The 26,094-nt window shown below is 38.8% G+C and overlaps 3 protein-coding genes and 1 long non-coding RNA gene across 4 annotated transcripts; 1 reads left to right on the top strand and 3 right to left on the bottom strand.

Annotated features, from left to right (window-relative positions):
• Positions 1-1,208: 1,208 nt before the first annotated feature.
• On the top strand, positions 1,209-13,903 carry LOC121976277. Its single transcript, XR_006110589.1, has 7 exons — positions 1,209-1,340; positions 7,642-7,943; positions 8,062-8,136; positions 10,319-10,423; positions 10,643-10,803; positions 13,251-13,525; positions 13,611-13,903. It is a non-coding gene; the product is annotated as an uncharacterized LOC121976277 (long non-coding RNA).
• Positions 1,385-2,461, bottom strand: LOC121976275 (protein SRC2-like). Its single transcript, XM_042528372.1, has one exon. The coding sequence runs from the start codon at positions 2,347-2,349 to the stop codon at positions 1,513-1,515; it is 837 nt and encodes a 278-aa protein (XP_042384306.1). The 5' UTR covers positions 2,350-2,461; the 3' UTR covers positions 1,385-1,512.
• Positions 6,585-7,908, bottom strand: LOC121976276 (LOB domain-containing protein CRL1-like). Its single transcript, XM_042528373.1, has 2 exons — positions 7,630-7,908; positions 6,585-7,347 (listed from the first exon to the last, which is right to left on the bottom strand). The coding sequence occupies exons 1-2, from the start codon at positions 7,906-7,908 to the stop codon at positions 6,913-6,915; spliced, it is 714 nt and encodes a 237-aa protein (XP_042384307.1). The 3' UTR covers positions 6,585-6,912.
• Positions 13,904-21,564: 7,661 nt separating the features above from the next.
• LOC121976273 (ABC transporter F family member 1-like) lies at positions 21,565-25,613 on the bottom strand. Its single transcript, XM_042528370.1, has 5 exons — positions 25,210-25,613; positions 24,050-24,123; positions 23,751-23,961; positions 23,417-23,651; positions 21,565-22,834 (listed from the first exon to the last, which is right to left on the bottom strand). The coding sequence occupies exons 1-5, from the start codon at positions 25,417-25,419 to the stop codon at positions 21,777-21,779; spliced, it is 1,788 nt and encodes a 595-aa protein (XP_042384304.1). The 5' UTR covers positions 25,420-25,613; the 3' UTR covers positions 21,565-21,776.
• Between the last annotated feature and the right edge of the window lie 481 nt (positions 25,614-26,094).

The raw sequence follows: 26,094 nt of genomic DNA, 5'->3' as shown, positions 1-26,094 counted from the left end.
ACTTCTGAGTTACTTTACTGCTATCAGGTTGCAGCTACTGATACTATAGTCAGTGCAATAGTTGTTCGTATGTTTGTGGATTGGTCTAATTTGCCTTGCCGAAATTTTCCTTTGTCAATTCATATTCTACAATGACTTGCCAAAAGTTTAACACAATTCGATATTTTCTATTTTCTCTTAGCTTCCATTGTTCTTTAATCCCATTCCGCTAGAAACCTAAGATATTGTTGCATCTTCAGACTTGCTAATTACAAACTGATTAGACGAATATAATTTGTAGTTATATGCATATCCTTTGTTCCTCATCAACTTCTTTTATCTCTTTTACGACATTATTGAGCTAATTATAGAGGTTTACTGAATTACACAAGGATTGTTTGAATCATGTTTACAACAATTTAACAGTGGTAAAATTGAAACCTATTTTAGAATAGAAAGACAACAAATTAGGTTAAGTTGCTTCAAGATTTAGTTTTTCTCCTCCTTGTACAAACTGCTTAACCCAACAGAAAAAGTTATGAGTAACATATGCCATCATGGTTTTACTTCATAACATTAGTTAAGCTTATGATTGATTATGTTAACAATTAGTAGTTAATTCTGGATCAATGTCTTTTCTAAAAGAATCTGAGAAAATCAATGTTTTTAAATATGCTTCATACTTGAGACAGTTTGGTGTTTTCCATTGAACTAATTCCAGGATGAAAATTGGGAGAATTGGCAAGCAAATTCTTCCAATTTTGTCGCAGAATCTGATTGTAAGGACTACAATAGCTTCCGAAAAGAGGTGGCAGTTTCATTGGATGATGTGTTTACCGACCCCAATGCTACAGATTGGGTGTATTTATGAACTAGGACCGTCGACTACGATAACTCTCATTGATGATGGTGTTGCTCACGGTCATAGCTAGAAAAGAGACCTCTTGGTGGCTTCACTCTCTCATTGTCATCTGAGCAAAGAATGAACACATGGAGTTGAACCATCAATGAAGATGAAGTAACTGGAAACAGAGGCAAGTCGAGGAGCTCTCTACATCATGCCATTGTTGGGTCTTCCTTGCAACTCAGATTCTATCCACTCTCCAACCCTGCTGTAGAGGTAAAAGGCTTCAACCTCAAATACTTGTCGGCCGGGGTTAGTTTCTTACTTTTGCTATTGGATTTATAGTTTCTTCTTTCATTTCTCATATACTGTCAGAGATAATCATGTTTCACTGGTAGTAGTTTGTTGCTCCTCTCTTTCAGCTTGATTGCCCTCATCAGGACCCTTAACTGCTGAACTTGAGCTCGAACGTTTTGAGCTCATTCTCCTCGTAGCTTTGGCACAAAGAACGCACTAGGTGAGCTATAATTTATTGTCTCGGTCTCTCTCAAAATATTTGGATTTAGTATTAATTATTATTTTGATAAATAAAACTGCCACATTAAGTGCACTGCAATAGCAAGCGAGAACACAAGGAAAATGAACCAAGTTTTTGTTTATTTTGCCCCGAGTCAAGCAGAAGAGGCGACTTAGAAGTCGTCGCCACCATCGTAATAATCGTCGTCGGCGAGGTTGTCCTCCACCCTATCCGTGACATCGTCCGCGATCTTGTCCTCGACGTAGTCCACCCCCTCGGCGATAGCCAGTCCCCCGAGCAGCCCCGCCGCCGCCCCCACAGCCAGCCCCGTCCCCATCCCCATCTTTGACTTGCTCTTCTGCTGATCCTGCCCGTAGCCCACCGGCGGAGCCCCGTAGTCGTATCCGTACCCTCCCGCCGCCGGAGGAGCGCCGTACCCTCCCGCCGCCACCGGTGGAGCGCCGTATGGGTACCCAGTCGGCGGTTGGGCGTAGGGCGCGGAGGCGCCGTAGGAAGGCGGCGCGTATCCGTACCCGGGGCCGGAGCGCGAGTACTCCCTGGGCGGAGGCGCGGCGTAGGGGTCGTAGTAGCGGGCCGACTCCTTGACAGCCACCGTCACCTCGAGCTTGCCCTGGGGGCGGCCGGATGGGCGCTTCAGCTTCAGCTTCTTCGTCAGCTTCGCTCCGACGCCGACCTCGTCGAGGACCTCCACGAGTCGGAGGCGGGCGGATCCGACCAGCGGCTTAACACCCTCGCCGCCGCCCGCGTGGACCACGTCCAGGTAGAGCGCGGCGTCCTCGAGACGAACGCCCGGGGGCAGCGGCAGCGTGAGCTTCTCGTCCCAGATCGGATCATCCTCGTCGCCGGCAGTGGCCACGCGGGTGGAACTCTTGGCGGCGGGATCGATCCAGGCGACGACGTAGGGACGGAGATCGCCGTTGCGCCAGTTGACGTTCTTGAGATTGCGGCCGGAGGCGACGGTGAGTTCGACCTCATAGCGTGATCCCATGGTTGCAGATCTAGAGTTGTGTGGAAGGACGGATCGGAAGGGATAGGAAGGAAAGGAAATTTATACAGGAGATATTGGCGATTGCCACCAATCAGTAAGAAAATCACAGAAATGCCAATCCATTTGGTGGCGGTGGCGTAATAATGGAAGTATAAAAAGGGTGGAGAATAAAGACCAGCAAGAAAAAAAAACAAGAGATAAATAAGCGAATATTCTGGTCAGTTCTGTTTACTAGGACGCGGTCTGAACGCGATTAGTCAAGGCCCAGATTAGGCCCAATTAAATTACTTTACGAAAGTTCTAGAACATGTTTTTCCCTCCTCGCCAGATGACGCCTCCTTGGATTCCTCTACCTCTTCTAGGCGTTAACACGACTTAACTCAACTTCTTAATACAAAATCCTAAAATAATATAACATTAACTACACTAATTAACTTACTTATGGAGTTAAATAAAGCAAGCAATGGGATCAGTTTTTAGAAGTTGTTAAATTTTTAAGAGTTTATTTTGGGAAGATATGTACTTTTTAAGTCTAAATATAGAATCATTTTTATCCATTAAATGTTTTAAACTAATTTTCAGTTTTATTTAGGTTGAATTCTATATGAGCAGTTTTGTGTTTCATCATCAAGTTATTTATTAACTTGATTAAAGTTTAGTTACTCTTAAGGTTATTTTTAGAAGATATAATTAATTATTGTTACCAATTTATAACACAATTAGCCTTCCCCATTTTAATAAGTTGGTTGTTGGATTTATTAAAGTATTATTCGAAAACCAGACAGAATTGAAGAAATTAATATTTTTTCTAAATTATAAAATATACATTTGTCTTGAACTTCTTCTTAAGTAATTAGAAATATTTGCTTTCTTCACTAACTTGCCAAATGTTAATTTCAGCTTGTAATAGGCCTTTTTGTATGCTGAGAAAGTAAACTATGAAATCTATTGCAGATGTAGAAGATGGATTCCATCTTTGATTAGTGTACTAAATAATAAATTGTTATAATTATTTTGATAAATTAATCTTTAATTAGATTAATTTAATTTAACCTTTTTCTATCTTATATGTGTTTATTGTTTAAGTGAGTTGAGTCATCATCCATGTACTAGTCACTTCCATATTTGATTGAATGGGTGAAGCAAATCAGATGATCCAAATGGATTGAGTGGGTTGGACGAGTTACATTGTAGGTAGTCTAGATAGGATGGGCAAATTGAGCAAACCAAACTAATCAAGAGGCTAGGTAGTTTAGATGTACCAGTGTACCAGGCGAATCTTTCTAATTATCTGGAGGAATATCTATCATTGTGCATATTGAATATTTACTCTGTGTTCAAACAAAAGACTACAATCCCAGACTTGAAAATTCACAAGTCAATTCCACAATTCAATTTATAGTCTATATATTAACTATCAAACACATTATAAGAGTAGTTTAAGGCGCATTCACTCAAACCTGAATTTGCAACTTCGTGTAGACGGAGTTGTGCCCGTATAAATGGTCGTTCCATCTTTTGCCACTCCTACTTTGAGCTAATAACTGATGTGAAATAAGGAATGTGGATACCCCTCTTTTCTAGTCAAATAACTAACTAAGCCTGCAACTTCTGCTAGCTTAAAACTTTTAGATAAGTTAGGAGTGACCATAAAAAAAGCAACTAGCATAAACCTCAATTAGCAATCTCCTTTTCAAGCAACAACCCTAATACCTTTTGAACTAAGAGATTTAGCTTTATGAAAATGTAGCTATACCTCCTTTTATATTATTATTATTCTTTTTAACTTTTTTGCCTTTTGTTGACTAGTACAGCATCAATTATGGTGCTTGTATTTCAACCCAAGACTAGGCCAACACTGTTCTACTTTGTAACAACTTGAGATTAAGAATGCAAGAGATGGAAGAAAATAGGAATGGAAGGAATAGTCCACTTAACTGTATACTTTGCACTAATTAAATCTAGCAATGTGTTTTGCTCAAAACAAAGGATTATGTGTTGGTGCGGGAAGCATCCGACGATCGAACCCAAGTTTTGATAATAGCAAAGAGATTTAAAGTTAGGATTCCTTGTTATCTAACGTGCTTAAATGAGGTTTCAGGAAAGTCCTAACTGCGGTTAGGCAGGTGAAAAACCCTAGGGGGCGGTAACCCTAGGTCCTAGGGGGTGGTAACCTTAGGTGAAGGAAAATCCTAAGGGATGGTAACCTTAGGTCCTAGGGGGCGGTAACCCTAGGTGAAGGAAAACCCTAAGGGGCGGCAACCTTAGGTCCTAGGGGGTGATAACCCTAGGTGGAGGAAAACCCTAAGGGGCAGCAACCTTAGGTCCTAGGGGTGGTAACCCTAGGCGGAGGAAAATCCTAAGGGGAGGTAACCTTAGGTCCTAGGGGGTGGTAACCCTAGGTGGAGAAAAACCCTAGGGGGTGGTAACCCTAGGTCATAGGGGGTGGTAACCCTAGGAAGAAAGTCCAGTCAGTCTGGACCCGACTGGCATAAGGTAATCTCTCCTGAGGGGAGTAGGTGAGGACGCGTTCCCCGTAGAGGGAACAGTAGGCGTCGGGTCGACCTAGGGTTTCCGGTCGGAGATCCGAAGTCAGACCCGGACAGTCCGACGATTGTCAAATACTGCTTTTACTATATTTTATGTGTGCTAACTTTGTCTTGCAAGGTATGCGTGTGTTTTGTGAACTAACATGCTTTGCAGGGACAAATGAGCAAGGCCAGCCTCGGATGAACAGTGTCCGAGGCGCCTCCATGCTCCATGGAGGCGCCTCGGGTGCAAAGGAGCTAAAGTTTGCGCGGTAGAGCTGGAGGCGCCTTGGACTAATATGGAGGCACCTTGGACCGCAACTTGGAGGCGCCTTGGACCAGCTTAGAGGCGCCTTCAAGTGGATCAGAGGAAAAGGATTCAGCGCTGATCCACGCGGCTGACTCGGCTGCTTTGAGGTGCCTCGGAAGGGCTTTGAGGCGCCTCCAACACTGTTTAAAAGGGGTATTCGAGCAGCAGGTTGAAACAACGAATTCAAAGCTTTCCTTCTCCTGCTCAAGAATTGCTTTCGAAGTGCTGTAGCGACATCCCGACGACCCGGAGCTTCAGTTTCGATTTTGTTGTTGTCGATATAAAGTTTATTTCAGTTCATAATTGTATTTAGTTTGTAATACTTTTCGAGATTATAGTTGTTGCCCAACGTAAACGCTCAACGAGCGTGGGCCTTGGAGTAGGAGTCGTCACAGGCTCCGAACCAAGTAAACAGCTTGTGTTCGTGTGTTGCTTTCTTTACTATTTCCGCTGCATTTATTCGAACGTTTTTCCGATTACGAAACGCGTGAAAGCCACGAGCGCTATTCACCCCCTCCCCTAGCGCGATCTCGATCCAACATTATGTTCTTTCATTGCTTATCCATCAACTTAGCTTTATCGAAAGGGAGATAAACATAAAATATTACGATGCAATCATAGTTTAAATTCTGGTACCGTGTTGGATGGTATGGTCAAAACATATCGTTCCAATAAGTTACCAAAACTCAAAACTACTTGGCACAAACAATTTATCTTGTGTTGTTGTGTCAATCATGTCAATGAGTATTGTGTCATACTAACATTTGACATCTCTTTGAGATGCTATATTTTAGTTTTTGTTATGCAATATAATGTTAAAATTATACCATTTCATATATAGAGTTGGGAATATAGATTCGTTTTCTTTGTATTCTTCCTTTTCATCTACTTCCTACTTTTCTATTCAGTTAAAGTCTGAAACTCCGACGTGACTCGAGATATTAAACCTTGGATGCAACCATGTTACGTTTAATTGGATGACAATTTTTTGTTCCCAAAAGCTTAAGATGCATGTCAAGTTTGATTTCGTTAATGGTTACCAACAATATACTTGATTTTTTATGGTAGTTGCATACTAATGTTTCTAGATCCACCTTGCTTTAGGTCTTCTACTCAAAATTACATCAGAAAACAAAACATAGCTGTAGTCTAGATATCGCGCCAGCAATTTTAATATCCCTTACTTTATCTTGGAGTTTTACTCTTCGATAACCTTAATATGCTGCAAGAGGAGATTACTTCAGAAACGAGGATATTTGCCTTTAGCATTATCCTTGAAGTTAGAACTTGTTTTGGATCTTACAACCTGTATGAGCATTTAACTAAAAAGTAATAGCTAGTAGGTTATTTGTTTGTTAAAGTGGATACTCAATAGCATCTACTACTTTAGTAGCTAATTGAAATTTTAAGCACCTTTTTCCAGACTCCAACCATATAAAAAACCTTGCTCATCATGATTCCTAGTTAAGGTGTCGAATCCAGATGTTTATCCTAATTTGCCAATCTTAGCACTACTACCATTCTCCATTATGAAGGCAGTGAGCTTAAAAAAACTCGTAAGTCTCTTATTTCTGCCTAGGTATACTGCTATTGTACATTGGCAAGCCTCATCAAGTATTGCATAGCAGTAGGACCAAGAAAAGCTTCTTCCGAGTTTCGTGAGCTTGTGACGCAACTCAAATTTGATGAATCAAAACTGAAGATGATGCTTCATGAGTTGGCCTCTCATGCACAATGAAGATGGCCAAATGCTACTGACTGGAGGTCCTCCATTTCGAGATATGACGATCTCCTTGCATTTGCCTCTATGTCGAGTGAGGCCATGGCACTCGAGGAATCGTCTTCGGTGAAGGAGGTCTGATCACTGTCCATGTATGAAAGTTGGTCGTAATGCTGAGTAGACGGGAAGTTGTTTGAATTGACTACTCCGTTGTCGAAGTACAGCATCCCTTCTTGATGTGCATAAGCACCTGAAATTAAAGGCTGCATCATCCTCTCTTCTCCACTCAGATTGAAGCCCTGTCCTGGTTGATAAGATGGTCGCTTCTGATTCAATTTCTCATCGTCAAGTCGACTTCGGGAAGTCAATAAGTATCCACTGGCTAAACCTTGAGCAATTTGAGCCTTCAAGGAAGCTAGTTGTGCTTCCAGTGTCACTACCTACAAACAAGGAAACATATTATTAGCACCTACAATCTTGAATCTTTATTAGAAAAGCAGGAGAAAAAAAGATAGATGTCGATAAGAAATTATGTCATTTCGATGTTCCGTAGGACTTAATATATATTGATGTTTCATAGTACACATGCAAATGCATTCATGCATTTTCAATTTTCTCAACTGCACAACTTAACAAAGTTAGTTGTTGCATGCCTGGAAAGTGATTTTGTGTGTACTAGAGTACTAAATGTTTGAGAATTGTATGTTCTAATTGGTACTCACTTGTTGTTGCAGTGCAAATATGTGAGCGACACAGCCATAAATGGGATCTTGAATCCTAGCTTGAGCCTCATAGGAGATGGTAAGCGCAGCTTCCGACCTGTCTGAGACCGGGAGGTGCATGAGGAGCTTTGAGGCATTGCTCGCTCCGAAGACCTTGTGAATAGCTGCAAAATGAGCAGCACTCTGTTCATGGCAGAAGTATGGGGCAAAGACACACCCTCTCATGCATTTCCTCCTCAAAAATTTGCATGCGCCGCAAGGAGAGCCAAAGCCTGTCATCCTTGAGTTCAGAAGCCTTCGATGTCTTAGCCTATGTAGTGAATCATCATCTCCTTTTAAACACTAGAATGTCGAATAATTTATTCGCATTGGTCTCCTTAATGGCCTGCATTAGGCCATCTCATTTCACCTGCAATTCCATACTTTTTTCAGATTCCGTTCAATGAGGACAAAGAAGCTCACAGCGACTCAACCTGATTACAGTTCTCTTCGGAATTCTTCCTTCTGGTGAGTTTAGACTTGTCTTCTATGATTGTAAATCATGTTTCGAGTTGATTATATTACTCACATAGAATTCAATCAGGAAAAGGCCAAAAACTCAAAAGAACCTTTGTTCTCCATGCTGAATGGGATGGTGTGCTTATGCTGATTGATTGCTTTCAATCAATTTAGTGTCTGGCAAGGCATAAGGACAATCACAATGCTATCCTATCATCTCATGGCCTGCTTCAGTAAACTCCAACTGATCCTAATTCCTGTTGAAGGATCGAGACATCAAGAGTTGGTGAAATATGATTATCATCCTAAAGAGTAGATATGTTCTTCCTATTTCATAACAAACAGGTCAATGGTAACTCAATCCTTAAACATCCCTACAGTCACAATATCAAGAACAGTACTGAAAATCATGGTTTGAAATCTCTTATCATGCCAGGTGAAATAGTCAAAATTGAAACTCAATACCACTAGGCATCAAGGTTAAGTCTCAAGTCATGCCATAGTTTCAATCTTTGACTTATTCCAGTATCATACTGACTCTCCGATGTATGATGTCGGTGATAAATTGGAAGTTGAAGGAGGAAGGAGATGAAGTAAAAGAATGATACATTGTCTGTGTTGAGAGGTATCGAGTTTTGGTCGTTTACTAGAATAATATATTTCGATCATGTCGCCAAGCATGATATAAGATTTAAAGCCATGACATGTTCAATATCTCCTTCCTATGTTTCATCTTCAACTCCAATCTATTTCAGTATCGTTCCAGTCAAATAATAAAATTTTAACACGGTTCGAGGTTTTGAACCTTGCTGAAAATTAAGATCACACTTTTCATCGTACTCTTTGCACACCCAAACTATATTTAGGTTTAAACCTTTGTTTGTGTGTTTGTTTTTTCATTTGAGCACTGAACCCATAGAAGGGCAGACTCAGTGTTTATGGCTGGGTCTACAAGCCCTTGCCATGCCGGTTTTCATGGCATATTTCTCCCTGGAAGCCATTGTTTTGTGTTTGCCACTGTTCTGATGATCACCATTTTGTTTGCCACTCGACTAAATGTGGAGGCATGCCAAAGCTGCTTAAAACTTTTAAGTGATGGCAAAGGCAAAGGCAAATGCCCAATATAATAAGAGTTGTGTGGATTATTATTGTGGCTGTGACACAAGTAGGAGGGGGCACAGAGAAAGCACTTGAAAAAGATAGGTGTTAACTTTGGAGATGCCTAGTCTTTTTTTAAAGGCTAAAGAGCATCTAAACTGCTTCCACATTTCTCTTGTCAACATGTAAAGTTAAGTTGCATTTAGGGTCGTAAACAAGGCAAGTTGAGTAAGTTTATGATGTTCAAGTTTGTTTGATAAGATAATCGAGTCAAACTGAATCAAATTTAAAATGAATCAAACTATTGAAATAGTTGTTCAAGCTGACTTGATTTTTTTTTAACAAATTTGAACTTGGTTCATTTAGATGTTATCGAGTTTTCAGTTCAAGTTTAATTATTTGAAAATGTTATAGTTTTAAGTTTTTTGATTGATTATTAAACTTGATAATACAAACTTATTTGTTCATCTTTATTTATTTAGCATGTTGATGAGAGTTATGTTGATGAGAGTTTTATTGATGAATATATTTTACAAATTTTGTTCGTGAATATTGTTCATGAACATTGTTCACAAACAATTCAAAATCCATGTTCATTGTAGCAAAGGTGGTAACCCCTACTTCGGGGGCCCCTCCAGGACTGTCTCATGCGATCTGAAAGAAAGATAAATCATGAGAAGTATCGTCTAACACAGTGACCATTTGCATGGGATCGAGTAATCTACAATACATTTCGCACACAGCGAAAAATTGACCACATGACTTATTGCAGCAACACCATCATAATTCATATTCACGAACATTAACGAGCTAAACACGTATAATTTAACAAGTTGTTCAAGCCATTTAATTAACTTTGTGTATTAAACGAACATAAACAAACTCAAGTCAAACACTTGCTTATGAATATTTGGTTCAATTACAGTCTAGTTATATTTAAACATCAAAGCATTTCTTGCAATTAACAATAACCCCTAATTATCAAAATCATAAAAAGAGGATCCTCTTTGTTTTTTAAAATGTATTTTTTGCCTATTAACAATACTGCTGTTCACCCTTTTTTTTGTTTTTATTTTTTATTTTTTTTTGACAGCAAAAGTTAAAATCATTACCTCAGCGGCCCCTCCAGGGTACCCCTATTGTATAGAAGGGAGATAAATCACGAAGAATTTTGTCCAACAATAACAGCGCATGTAAGGTGGGGGGCATTCTGTTGCATCTGCTGGAAATCAATCCAGACCTATTGACAGTAATTAAACCAAATGCAACAGCGCATGGGGCTTTGTTTTTTATTTTTGTTTAAACCATTGATTCATGAATCATATGAGTTGAGCCTGAAGCAGTACTTTACCGTGGCAACTGATGACATGCTCAACAACATTCTTCTGCTGAATGAATGCTTCTGCTTTTCTTTCAGCTCAGTGACAGAGGAGCGTTAGGGTTCATGAACCATTTCCTTGGTGAAAGGACAGATACCAAACTTCGAAAGGAGCATGCAATGCAATGCAATCCCATCAAAAGTGTTGAATTGATTGGCCTGCAGAGTTCACCAATGCCTGCAGCTTTTCCAAGTCCCAAGTAAGTTCCCATCCACTCCCCCTGTGCATTCTCCTCGCTGAATACAGCATGAGCTTTACCATCAAATGACAAATTGATTCTTCTTTTTAGGCGAAAACTAATCGGGAAAAAAAAAACAAAGATCATCCCTTTTATTTATTAGAATCTTATTTTTTATTTATTATTAAAATAGTATTTTGCTCATGTTTTCTTATAAAAGATTTTCAGGTGCACGAAGTTTTCGTTATACGAGATCCCGGGGAGATTAATTATACACAGTCTTATTTTATTTTTTACAAAAGTTATTTTCATGATTCGAACTTGTGATCTTTTGGTCACATGATAACAACTTTATCGTTGCACGGCTCTCCTTCCTCATATTTACTTATAAAAGTATTTTTATTTGTATAGATATTATAACTATATAATCATAGTACTACAACTACATAACAATTATAATTTCATAATTGATATAATACAGTATTGACTAATATTAATCAAAAATAAATTTTATATTAATGTTCATATTATAGTAATTATAAATTTTAATTACTATAGTATAATATTATTATGTGTTGACCAGAATTGAAATGACCATACTGTAAACCTTATAATTTCATAGTTAGTACAATAACATCTAACAAAGATATTTTTTTAAAAATATATTGAGGCGGGATGAAATATTATTTTAATAAAAAAAATGTCATTTCACCATTCTAATAAAAAAAGGTTTTTTTTTTAAATTTTTGCCTAAAAATATGTACATTTTTTAATAAACAAAAATAGATATTTTTCTTTATAATGACACTGACAGATTGCACAGGGAAAGCAGATTAGGGTTGGCCTTTCCTTGCTCCGAAGAGAAGCCATGTAGGATTAGGGGGGCCCTTCAAACTGGGAGAAACCAGAGGAAGTGGGGGTGGGAAGAGGGTTGGGGAGGAGGGAGACATGGCCAAGAGGAAGTATAGATAGACAAAGGAATCAAACAAAACAAAAGGCCTTCTTATTTTAATTTGGGTTACATAATAATTTAGGTGTACGGTTTGCATCATTAAGGTTAGGTGCTCTAATAATTTGAAGTTATCATCATCCTCATTATTGACGTTCGACTTGCTTAATTAAATTATCATCTTTTAGGGTTTTTGTACTTGTTGATAAACCTCTGTGTGAGTCAGATCCACCTAAGACTTCAAAATGAGTTTGGTAATAGGCTTGAGGTGTCGTTTAGATGTGCGTCGACATGGATGAAAATAAACAATTGATTTGAGGAAACCAATTATACAAAGAGTTACAATTTTGAGGATTACATTTGATTTAGGGTTTAACATCTATGATGCTATATCACAAGTAAATGTGCAAAATTTTCATAAGCACTTGGCATGAATACTCAAACTCATTTATTTGGTTCATCTCATAATCATAATGAACTCTTACCCAAATTTCTCAACTTTGAAAATCATCTCATAGGAAGCCAATAGTTGATGACGATCGACGCTTCATTGATAACTCTTATCAAATTAAAGAGATATCAATTGTTCACATTGTAAAAAGATTTTAACATTGTTCCTAAGCAAGTCGATCTTTGGTGTGTAACCCAAGAAAGAGGAGTGTCATTTGAGTCCACCTTGTCCATACATTCACTAGAACCGCAACATGAGAGTGCCAAGCTAAACACTTGCGCGAATAGGTTCCTAATATTGTATTAGCTTGCAAAATGTCAATAATCATGTATTTAGAGGATGGATAAATGGGAGTCAAGACCTTAGAAGGAGAAATAGAGAGAATATTGAAATTATAAAAAAATGAGCATATGATAAGTGTTTATTTATATAAAAAAAAACTCTTACTTTCTTTCCACCCCTTTTATTGCACTAATCCAATCTAACAAATAAGTAGTAAAATTTTGAAAACAATGCTTGTTCCTAGAATGATAAAGTTCCTAACAAGTTTGTAGTTTACACAAACATAAATCAGGACCAGTTGCAATAGAGAACTAGTGACTTAATCAATTAGAAATTGATTTACAGAGGACACCAAATTTCATTGTCTTTGTATATGCGCATTCACATGTTGGCCAAGGAGACACACAAAATCTCATACTTCACCTGATTCTAGGGTTTAATCTTTGTCTTCTTCCTCTCGACCACTTTGCATTCTTGTTTCATTGTCCGAATTCGAACAAGCCAAAATGACCTCCTTAAACACTGCATAACAATCAGTATTTCTAAAACCAGAGTAGACCTCTTGGTTTAAGTAGGGAACTAGACACTAGCCTGACTTGGTCGCATAGTTTGATAGCTTTGTATGGTCATCTTCGACAAATTCTAGTAAGAAATGATTAATTAATGTTTCTGTTTTTTTATGTTTGATGAGATGTGGACATAGTGTCTTATAATATTTCTAAGACAAAGTTTCTAACACTATACCAGATGATTCTTAGTTGTTTAATTAGTATATATGTGTTCTAGAGCTTACATAATGGTCGTTGATGGCATCAGTCTTCAGCATTTGAGGTGGGCTGGCACTTTGTTGTGGTCCATCCGTCCATGTATAATAGGAGACAGACGAACCCTACAAATAGATCAAAGATTTGCAATTAGAAGAAAGATCAACAATTGATTGCACACGAGCCAAGATGGTATATCTGATCTGGTCGGAGATCCAGGGATGAGTTAACTCCTTGATGTATCTGCGGTCCAACTCTTTTGGTAGGTCGGATGCGCATCAAGTCGGCTTTTGTCGGGTCAGTTTCTGTTGGGTTAATTTCTATTGGATCGGCTACTGTCGGGTCAGCTTCTGTCAGGTTTGACTATTTGTTGGGTTGGCAGATGTCAAGCCGAGCAACACAAGGACTCCGGTGAAGATCTATCATGATGACAACGGAAAGGGTTGAAAAAGGAGTTAGAAGGGAGGTCAAGTGTATCTTGGCGAGATCCCTCCGACACTCCAGCTAAAATCTGAAAGAGATGACGATAACAAAATGAAAGTTGTAAATATTTTTCTCACAAATATGTCTCTTTCAGCGCTACCTCCCTTACCTTGGGTTGCCACATGAGGTTTTCGGATCGAAATTCGGCGTGTCCGAGCATGCTTTCCCTATGCCTTGGTCACCTGCACTAATGGCTAGTAGCCGCCCGTAATTTACCTCCTCCGTATTAACCTAGTGATGGATTGACGGGGGCACTGAGACGAACGAATCACCTTTTTACTATATTATATAGGGAGCAAAAAGACAAATAGGATTATCGTACCTCTTTCCTCTTCACTATTGTAACTGTCGTGTCCCTTTGAGCTATTACAGCTACTGTATCCCTTCGTGCTATTGTAATTGTCATGTCTCGCCAAAGCTCTGGGTGATTGGACCTAACTCAGACACGGGTTGGGCTCAGCCCTAAGTCGACCGACTTGACTCGAGTTCAATCATGAGTTGGCTGACTCAACCTGAGCGCATTGATTAAGTCCTAAGCCTGGTTGACTGGGACAGTTGGTCCGACTGGACTTGAGTTCGTCTTAAACTGATTTGGATCCGTGCTGACTGGGTCCTAGGCCAACCATATGGCCCTTGGTATCTCCGCCACATCAGTGTCCAAAATGCCTCCGTTCGTAGTAGAATTGCTTCTATGATTTTTGGATCGCAAGGAAGAAATTGAATTACCTTACTCTTTGCTCGTGCACAGAAGTGAATACAATAGAACCAGATGCGAGTCCTTAGGATAGCGAGTGATGTCTCTAAATGTTTAGACATTTGGCATTTCAACTTTATGTATGTTCTTGAACATTTATCTTACCTCCTCCGTGTTCGCCTTTTACCACAATTGAACATCTATCTCATCCTAACCTTCTACGAAGATAAGTCGAGGTTCACTTATATCTTTCCTATTTATGTAGCTGCATCAATCAACAAGCATATCGATCGTCACTCTGATCACTATAGTCATGACGATGAAATCTAGGAGGCATGCATCGGAGAACTAGCCTGTGCACCAACTTGGGGTGAAGCATTCTGGAGTAAAGAGGCTTCAACATTAGTAAGTGTTGGTAACGACGACTTCCAGATTAAGTATATACGCAAATACGAGCTACATAGAATGCAGATGTAACAAGTCAAAAACACAATGTTTATGTGGGTTCGAATCGAGCCAAGTTATGGAGAGTTCTTTAGACATGTATTGTATGAATTTAGTTAAGATTTTGATATTTACTAACAATGGCAGCACAAGTCATTTAAACCAGTTGATAATGCGAGTTTTAGAAAAGCTGGATCAAGGCAGAGCTCATTTAAACCAAAATACTATTTAGATATAACCTAAATACTTTTTCTGAAATTAAAAAAAGTGTTAGACATGATTTGAACTGAATGATTACTTCAGAGGTGAGTTAAAGATTGATTAAATTGAATTAAATGATGCTGATACAGGAGGTTACGAGTGGATGCAAAGGTGACATGAAAGTCAAAGTTAAAATGATCTGACAGTCAAATCAAAATGAGACGACAATCAAGATGCCACCCTCATTAGGGCTTAGCTCCTCACTTGGCGCCAAGGCCTTCGATATAAAGACAGTGGTCGGTTGGCACAAAGGTTGATCGAAATTATGACTTACACAACATAACTCTGTTATATATCTTGTCGGCCCAAAGGCCGGCCAAGCATATCTAATTTTAGTGTTCGTTCTCAATATATGGCTAAACGTCTCTGAAACCGGACTAACTTAATAGACCTGTCTCTTCGTTCAATGCCAAGACATAGAGACTAAACCAAAACGGCTCAAGAGTGGATTGAGCATATGGGGTTCAATTCCTCACTTCCGCAATATTACTTTCCATTTAGATTCAATCCTACAGTACAGTACAACCTTCAGTATAAATCAGACCGTCACTAGGTCGGTCGTACTTATGAGTTCAAGCGCCTTATTATCCAATAGTCAGTCTCCCATCATATGACCTGACTGTCCTAGAGTTGACCGGATCTGCAAGACTTGGTTTCTCATTACTTATCAGATCTCAGCATGAACCTACGAGCATATTGCCGACCGGACTTATGGTCGGTTGGACTTATATGATTTCAACTCCGACCATAAGGTAATTCTCATTACAAATCCAGTCGAACATATAGATGATCGGGATACCTCATTCGTCCAAGTATCTGGCTAGGCTATATTTCAGGAGACGACATTGTTAGGGAATCGCAATAGATTGTTAGAATGATATCTATTTGCCAGAGAATATTCTTTGGCTATAACAATGCATTCGATAGAACTTTCTTACGAAGGTGATTATACAACTTCTATCATTATTGCGGAGGTAATATAAAGAGGGGGTTCTCTCCGCTAAGGAGGTATGTTTTTTACAGACTACTGCACAACATTACTCTTTACTACACTCACTCAATTTTACTGTAGTTGTTTTCCACTTTACGCTAGGTTATCTACTAACTTGAGCATCTAAGGGCTTATGTAGGGACCCTTTCCCTGATTTTTCTCCTAAAGTTCTGTTGAGTCTTTTGAGTGTGTACAGAAAGGAGTCGAAAGGAGCGCTAGGTGTCATCACCTCTCCCTAGTGAAGTCTTCTCTAAGTTAACGTCAGAGCCACCTGCTAGTGCGTCATCTCCGTAATTTTCAGACATGATCATACACTAAATTGAGAAGTTCAATTTATTCAAAAATTTAGTTTAAGAAAAATATGTTGCTTTAGCTATTCGGTTTGGTCTTGATTTTGAAATTTCAAAAATTGATTAAACTGAATCGACAACTACTAATCAACTGAGGTTATGTATCGGTATTTAAAGAAAAGTTTCTAATATTTGAATTCCTAATTCGACTATCCAATAACAATTGACTAAGGTCTAACAGCAATTAACTGCTAAAAAAGATCAATTAATTCGATAACTGATTGAACTAAATGATTTTTTATCGATTCGTGCCAAATTCGTTCGGTTTGATTTGTAAAAAAAAAAAAAATCAATTTATCCCATTTCAATTTGGTCGTTTTTGTTATTGATAAATTGCTCACCTATTTTGACATAACAAAAGATAGTCAGACATCAAAATTTTTGTTTAACTAAAAAAATATCTTATATTTTGTTTTTGCTAAATTTACTCTCTTTTTTTTTTACATATGGTCTGTGTTAAGTGAAATTATTTTCGGGTTAAAATATGCTGAGTTAAGATAAGATGAAAAAGGTCAGCAAAGAGTTAAATTGGAATCTCTAAAAATTATATGAGATTTTTTGACCGTGAAGTTTATGACAGAGCTATATGTTGGACGATCTACTACTCTGAATTGAAATTATAAATTAAATCAAATTTATCTGTTGAATTAATCTTAGCTAATTTTAAGTTACTAAATAGGAAAAAAAGAATTGTTTGGGATAGCTAAGTTGGTCGGAACCATAGTACAGGCTCCCAAGTCCAGAATCCAAGTACAAACTCCGAGTATAGACTCCATATTGGATACGATTTTGCAAACCAAAATCTTAGTGTCATCGATCGTTGAAAGTCAAGTTTGACTTCAAAATCGAAATCTATGTTTCACGTAGATAAATCTGGATTATTAATTTGCTCAAAACTGATTACGAGTTTTGAGATAAATCTGAACTATTAATTTGCTCAAAATCGATTACGGGTGAATGAGAAATTAATTGTTCAAAGATGTGGTGAAATTAACATTAAGGAAAAAGATGGGGTTTTAGTTCCACATCGTTAACCGGCGAGAGTCAGTGTTTCCTTATATGTGTTGCTTTGTTAATATTGTAAATACAAAAGCATAGGTGCTCTCTACCCTTGGGCAAGTCCGCACGCAATGGACATTTTGTTAGCGCACTTTGCACTTTGCACCGCGATGAGCATTGAGGAGCTTTAATTTATGCTCCACGTGGCATGTCAGGTGACGAGATAGTGCCTATGTGGCACATGACTGTGTAGAGAGCAATGACTGGATTGGGCGAGCAGATGGTGACCGTAGGATCAAAGATGAATATAGATTGCAGGTAGATGCGATCTAGAGCGTCGGATTCTAATTTGGCGTTGAAGGGGAATACTTGATCTGAAGCGTCGGATTAAATGTTGCAATCTGACAGCTGAGATCAAGATGAGATCTGAAAGAGTTATAACTCTTCCGATCAAGGGACGAGATCATATCAGAATCTGAAGAGTTATATATCTTCAAATCTTATGGTTGAGATTAAAAAACATCTGAAGAGATATATCTCTTCAGATCTGATGGTTGAGATCAAAAGACCTTTAAAGGGTTATACCCTTTCAAAATAAACGGTCCAAATCAGTCCAAACTAAGGATTACTTACCTCTTCACCCAATATAAATAGATCCCTCTCCTTCTTGGAAATTATTCATTCGAAAAGTATTTGCATTCAAACCATTCTTCCATCTCTTGCATAAGAAGAGTCCAAAAAGCTTACAAGAAGGTTTGTTGATCTCGAAATTTGAAGTGCTACTATTTTGAAATGTCGTCGTTGTATCTTGGAAACGAATTGCTGCTACTCGTGAGCACTGTAGCGGAGCAATATCATTTTACGGAGATAGTGTCGAACACTAGCCTCGACGACAACTCAGTTTGCTTCCTCCCAACAACAATCTCCTAGAAGTCCCGACAATCAACTAAAATTGACTATGTCAAATACCGAGGAGCAAATCCAGAGGTTCGAGGATCTCACACTCCCGAGTACAGACTTCTGAGTATAGGTTCCCGACTTGAGAATCCCGACTAGAGAGTCCAGTCCAAACTGGAGGCTCCCGACTTGAGAGTTCTAACGGAAGCTCCCAACTTGAGAGTCCTAAGTGGAGAAAAGAAGACAAGCAGTTTCTTTAAAACAGATTCATCCTCTTTCAGCTGTGCTTTAAAGTTATGATGGACGTCTATTTTCCAAGATACAACGACAGAACCACATATACAACTAAACACTGGTTGTTCATTGCGAAATGAGAAAGTACCTGATTGCTATCATGATCAAATAATCGAGCGAAAATGCTCGTTTACGGAAACGAAGGTTGAAGAAAGTCTTTGCTATTAGCTTTGTGTCTCTTACTCTTGATCACAACCTCCTTATCTAGGAATTTAGATCCTTGTAGTATTCAATAGCTGAATTAAAGTCTTTTACTGTCTATTAATCTGTCCAGCTTAAACGGTTGAAGGTTACAGATTCTTCATTAATCATCGATTAATGCATCAGTTGCATTTGAACAATAAGCAAAATATTCAGGTGGTAAAATATTGGTTCATTAACTTGGGTAATTTTGCCCCAACTAGTCTGGTATTCAACGCGTGTAAGTCATGCTCACACACGAGTCAATTTGGTGCAATGCAATCCGGACCCTGGATTTGTATACCCTTGTACACTCACACGTGAGAAAGAGTCTCTCCTCATATATTTATTCACATCATCAATGCATGTATGATACGGTGAATAAGGTAGGGCCCCCAAAATTGAGGTCAAGTCAAGATGACCAGCTTAGGTAGAGGCTAAAGACAAGGAGGATCACAATTAGGGCCAACACGATCACATGGTGTGGTTGAGTAGTCCAGCAAATCAGACATTTATTCCTATCAGATATCGGGTCCCACCAGCCCAATGAAATCCTAGGTCGATAAGATCAGGCTCCCTGTCTGAGCAGACATTTTGCCAACCGAACTCCTTGGTCGGGCAGATACCTAGTCTTTAAGAGGCCAAATCCTCAAGATCTCCAATGCTCTTTGGCCGATCAAACTCTAGGTCCGAGCAGGTCGGCCCTAGAGCCGGTCAGATCTATGGGGTCCAATTCCCCACTTCCCCTAGGTATAACTCCCTGTCCGAGCATACTTTATGCCAATCGGACTCCCTGGCCGAGCAGATACCTAGTGTTCAAGAGGCTAAGTCCTCAAGATGTCCAATGCTCTTTGGCTGATCAGACTCCAGGTTCGAGCTAGTCAACCCCAGAGCTTGTTGGATCTACGAGGCTCAATTCTCCACTTCCCCTGGACATAGCTCCCTGCCCAAATGGACCTTATGCTGACCCAATTCCCTGGCCTAAGCAAGAGCAACTCTATCGATCGAGACAAAGCCTCCTGAGCAGTCCTAGAGGGCCTCATCATGTAAAGTAATTACAAAGTAAAATACTCCGCCTATATTTAATACAATTTCATTGAATGTAAAGAAGATAAAATAAAGATAGCTTCTAATTGCAATTAATACAATGTTATTAAATAAAGGCAGATGGGAGACCACTTAAAAAGATATATGAAGTGTAAAGGTGGTTGCAATTAATACAATGTTATTAAATAAGGGAAGATGGGAGACCATTAAAAAGATATATGAAGTGCAAGAATCCCTAGCGCCCTTCTAACCCTCTAGGTTATTTTTTTCATCTTTAGAATCTGAGGGTATGGTTAATATACTTGTGAGCTCATTGGCAAGTTGTCTTCAATAGTCTCAACACAAGATCAATGTGCAATAAGAAAAACCAACTATAGTACCTTTAAATTTTTAATATGGACTAAACTCATACACTAACAAAGTTCCTTCCTTTTTATTTTTTCATTCACTTTTCTAACACTAGATGTTTTTTAATAAAATTAAATACTCTTCTTATGATTCTAAGGAGCTCGTGATATAATTTTTGGTTTAAATTTATTGTTTTGCTCCCCTAAAATCTTGTAGCGAAAAAAGCATATTTTTTAAAATAAGAATAGTTATTTTATTTTCAATAAATTTCCATAGAATAGTCATTTCTATATCTTGTCAAAAAATAATTATAGAATACCAATTCTTAAAAAATTAATGATTCTTTAATCATCATTCTAATAAATACAATTGATATAAAATGAACTAACAATATGTATTCCACATTTTGGCTTATGAAATGGAATAAATAAATCTTTTTATTCTTATATATAATTTATAAGAATATTATAGTAATAGATGATAAATACATTTCCTATTGATCTCACTAATATAATTGTAAAATCTACTTAACCATGAGTTTGAGTTGTGCCTCTTACAATAATGGACTTGATACGATCCAACCCTTCAATGAAATCATGTATTGATAGTATTTTCATGCACCAAACTATTTCTTTAAGATGATAAATACATTTGCATAATTATAAAATCTATTCCGTAAGAGAATAGCATTTCATTCAACAGATATGTTAAGCAATCATGGGTGCATTATCTAACCAGAGGCGTGTTAAAAATAAATCTGACCTTTCAATTCGATCCGAATTGATTCAAAAAATATCCGATTCAAATTAAGAACTTTTTAAATTTGGATTAGAGATTTTTGAATCAGATTTATATTGACTCAGATTGATCCGAATTTAGAGTTTAATAGATTTTTAAGATTTACATTAAATTTTATTTTGATAATTAAGATATGTCATATTTATCAATATAATAATAATAATAATAATAATAATAGAGTATTAAAATAAAAAAATTATTAAAAAATAATAATAAAATTATTTTTAATCACATTATTCAAATTTAATGATTTCAAGTTATATTTTAAGAAAAAAAAAACTCATCCGGACCCAAAATGACACCCCTCTAGCCCACCCAATTCAAGTTGTTGAACCTTCTTAGACCCAAAACGACACCCCTCTTGCCCACCCAATTCAAGTTGTTGAACCTTCTTAGTGCATCGATTAGACAATTGAAATAGGTTGAGACAACTAGACAAATTAGGCAAACCAACTGAATCAACTAAGAGTCCTAGTTCTATTCAATCTCGTTCATGTTTAACTCCATGTTCATGTTTCAACTACACACAGGATTTGGAATTATTATTCAATTGGAAAAATATAATAACTTAATATTCTTGTTTGGTTCGGCAAGAATACAACATAACGTCCAGGCTAGTTTAAATATATAAGGGAATGGCTAATTTAATGCTACGCAGCCTCGAGTTATACATGACAGTGAATATTAATGACGATAATCGTAGGATAATCTCTGAATAAAACATTAATTAAGATAATACTGTGTTTTTTTTCCCTTGCTGTATCAGTTGAACTCGGTCTTGCTCTTCAAGTGCTGCTTGAATTCCATGATGTCGCCCTCCCACCTGGTGGCAGCTTGATTCTCGCAGACCCAGATCTCCTTGGCCACCTGGTTGATCAATCTGAAATCGTGACTCACCAGAACCAGACCCCCGTCCCACTCATTCAGAGCCTCCGCTAGCGAATCGATAGTCTCGATATCCAGGTGGTTTGTGGGTTCATCAAGGAGCAGCAGATGAGGTAGCCTCCAGGCCAGCCAGGCAAAGATCACCCTGCTCCTCTGACCGTCCGACAAGTTTTTCATGGGCATCACCTGTGCTTTCCCTGACAGTCCAAACTTACCTATGGCGGCCCTCATCCGCTCTTCCTCATTGCCTGGGTACTCCTTCATCATGTATTGGAGTGCCGGCATATCTAGATCCAGTTTTTCAGCCAGATGCTGATGAAACTGCGCGATCCTGAGATGATTGTGCCGTCGCACCATTCCATCTGTAGGAGCGATATCCCCAGTCATTAACTTCAGCAATGTGCTCTTGCCAGCACCATTAGGCCCTACCAGAGCAATTCTTGAATCTAGATCCACCCCAAAATCAAGGTTCTTGTAGATGAGGGGGGTATCTGGAGTGTAGCCGAAAGTCACGCCGACAAACTGTAGGACAGGTGGGGGGAGTTTGCCGACATCTGTGAAGCGAAAGACTAACACTTTGTCCTTCACCACTTTCTCCATAAGTCCACCGCGCTCCATCTTAGCTAGGGTTTTCTCCTTGCTCTGAGCTTGGCGAGCCAATTTCGCGGAACCATGTCCAAAGCGAGCAATGTACTCTTTCATCGATGAAATCTGATCCTGCTCCCATTTGTACTGCTTCATCTGATTTTCTTCCAGCTCGGAGCGAGTTTGGACATACTGATCGTAGTTACCGGAGTACAGCTTAAGCTTCTTGCTTTGCATGTGTATGATGTTGGTGCAGACTCCATTGAGAAAATCCTGAGAATGCGACACCACAACGAGGATTCGATCAAACTTCTTTAAAGTCTCTTCTAACCAAACGCATGCTTCCAGGTCTGCAGAGGAAAACAAGAATGAGGAAAACATATATAAATTGTGGTTGAAAAAAAAGCCAAAATAAATAGGTAAGAAATGAGAATTATATTTGACAGTTTCAAATAAAGCAGTCCTCATTCAAGTTTGTTAAAAAAACTATTTTCTTCATCATAATTTCATCAGTATAATTAACGCGCTAACTAAAACTTATATATTACATGTGGCAAGAGGGTGATTTGCTCACCCCCAACACCCCCGCCAATCCGTCCCTAGGCCAATACGGAGGAGGTAAATCACGGGTGACTACTAGTTATCAGTGCAAGTGGCCAAGACATGGGGGATGGCATGCTTGGAGGTACCGAGTTTCGACCCTAAGACCTCATGCGGCAACACCCCATGTCTCAACCATCGCACCGCCTCGAAAGGGGGGGGGGGCAAAATTTCTATATTACATGTATTTATGAAAGTTGGTTTAAATTTAAAATCAAGATATAGAGATTCAGAACTTCACAGCAGCTCATCCATGTTTGAAAATATTTGGATTGAAACCATGAATAACAGTTATGTCTATGATGCAAAAGAATATGATGTTAATACTTTACCAAGATGATTTGTCGGTTCGTCAAGCAAAAGTATTGTTGGATTCATAAAGAGTGCCCTAGCTAATGCAATCCGCATGCGCCAGCCACCAGAGAAATCTCGGGTTTTCTTTGCTTGCATTTGTTTATTAAATCCAAGACCATACAGAATCTCAGCAGCACGCTTCTCAGCAGTTGATGCATCAAGAGCTTCCAATCGCTCATAGATGAGATCCAAAGCTTCTCCTCCACCGCCGTCCTGCAGGAAATCACCCTCAGCCTCAGCAGTCATGTAAAATTTAGAATAAACTTATTATGGCAGTGCTAAGTGTGACACGATAGTTGTTCCACAACAAACCTCAGCAGCCAGTATTTCAACTTCTTTCTCCAACCTCAATCTTTCTTCATCACAGCAAATCACAGCCTCCAATGAGGACATGTCTGAAGCTTCAATTTCCCTCGAAAGGTGGTATATATCCATATGCTCAGGAATAGGGAGCTCCCTGCATCCAATAGATGCAAGAAGAGTCGACTTCCCACAACCATTCAGTCCTAGCAAACCATAGCGCCTATAGATGCAACACATTAGATAAAAGAGAAAATAAAATATTAAAAATTGAATTGCCAATCACAAAATAAAATATTGCTCAACAATACCTTCCATAGTTGAGTTCCAACTCAGAATCTACAATCAGATCATGCCCATGAAAAGTTAATGACAAGGATTCAATCTGGAGTGAACCATAAAAATGTTGTCAGAATAATATTACTCGGTATGAATGAAAAAGAAATCTAATACGTTGTACAAAAAGATTTACAACTGGAAAAAAAAAATGTTATCGTGTTTATCAGTCCCTAGATATTGGATCGGTCAGTTTCTGGGGTCATAATTCCCGTTTACATCTAGGTGAGTCATAAAACAACTAACGTATAAGAAGAAATAATCATGAAAAAACAGATACCTTGAAGCTTTAAGCAAAAGCCATCTTTTCTTGGAAGAAATAATCATGAAAAAGGAACACAAATGAAAACAAAAGGATATATCCTTTAGAGGACTACTACGGACACTTCTGATTCTAACCAATCAAATGTAAAATGAAATATGTTCTTTAAGATATGCACTTTAGCATTTTCTGAAGAAACTTCAGAAAAGAAACCCAGAAATCATCTGGACATAGTTGATAGTCTGAAAAATCAACATATTAAATAAAGAATGATCCCCCTTTGATCCTAAAAGCAATTTGCATTTTAAAAGTAATTTCCTATGTCCCTAAGCCCGTGAATAGTTGTGGCGAGTACAAAGCAGAAACTGAAACCCATCATATTCCTTTTCAAATCAATTTTTGTTCAGATTGAAATTCAAATGTATGCTCATTGTCGTGTAAACATATACTGCAACTCAGAGGAAATGAAACTACAAGTATCAAAATCATGTAGACCGAATACAAAACCCTCTAAATTCACAAAAAAAAAAAATGCTTCGTCAATACAGAGGATGCATAAAGATAATCTAATATTTGTCATACAGGGAAACAGAATCCTTGAGCAACAAATTTACTGATCGACGTTGTGTTAACAAAAAAAAATGGCTTGAAACTCTCAAATAACTCGCATTGCCAAAGCAATTGCGCCGAATAACTCATATGAGAAATCAATCCGCCTAACCGATCCAACGTCACTACGAAATCAAACGAACGAACGAACCCTATAATTGATTTACCAGTTCAATCTTCAAAGCTAACATTTTTTTATCGCCTTCGACTAAACCTAATCTTAACAAATATAAACAAAAGGGAACGAGGAAGAAAATAACTTACATGGATATCTCTGGATTGGGGATGCGAAGCAAGCACTCCAGTACACGTGCGATCCGAGATCTGGAGCGCCCCAACTCCATCGGCGACCTTCGAAACCCCGTTGGCCACCTCGGACACCTTCGATGAGGCCGCCGCAGACTTCCCTCCCCTCTTCGCCGCCGCTGCAGCCTTCTTGGCCGCCGCCTTCTTCTTGCTCGCGTCAGACACCATTCTGCTGCCTAAGAACCACCGCAGAAGGATGAACCGGACGCCGAATCCGACCGATCCAAGAGCAAGATAAAGAGACGAGGACGGATCGGAGAAGGGAGCGGAGGGGCTTAGTATACAGTAGTTCCCGGCGGCCTCTTTCGCTAGGGTTTCGCCTTCCCTTTCTCCTGAGAGAAAAGAGCGAGTTCGTAAGAGACCTAATACAGAAAGGACGTTGACGTATTTATAGGCGTCTTCTCGCTCGCATCGTGGTAGCATGCGGACTAGTTCGAAGTCTTGAATCCACCGTCCACGTGGGATTTGGGGACCGTCTGTTGCGAATCTAGACGTCGATCGTATACATTTGACCCGGTCACAAGGCGGCTTGAGTTATCCGGAACCGGCAATATGAACGGTTCAGATATCGTCTGATCGCTTTTGAGAGTCACGTCCTAATGTTCTATTAGCACTTACGTGGCCCAATTTCCTACTTAAAACAGCCCAATTCCCTGATTAAAAGGCCCGTTAGATAAATAATTATGTGGCTGGGTTTGCTTGGCTCACTAATCATATTTCTTAAAGCAGGGTTTCCTGGATCATTTTTCGTGGTCTGTAAATGTGCCACTCGTATTTATGATTTGATCACGATCGTGATCCGATCGTAAATGGTTGCGATTCCTTCCTGGGTTCATCGTCCCC

This window comes from Zingiber officinale, chromosome 4B (assembly GCF_018446385.1).
Source record: "Zingiber officinale cultivar Zhangliang chromosome 4B, Zo_v1.1, whole genome shotgun sequence".
NCBI classification, from domain to species: Eukaryota; Viridiplantae; Streptophyta; class Magnoliopsida; order Zingiberales; family Zingiberaceae; genus Zingiber; species Zingiber officinale.
The sequence above is the reverse complement of the archived record's forward strand: the minus strand, read 5'-3'. Positions and strand labels throughout refer to the sequence as shown.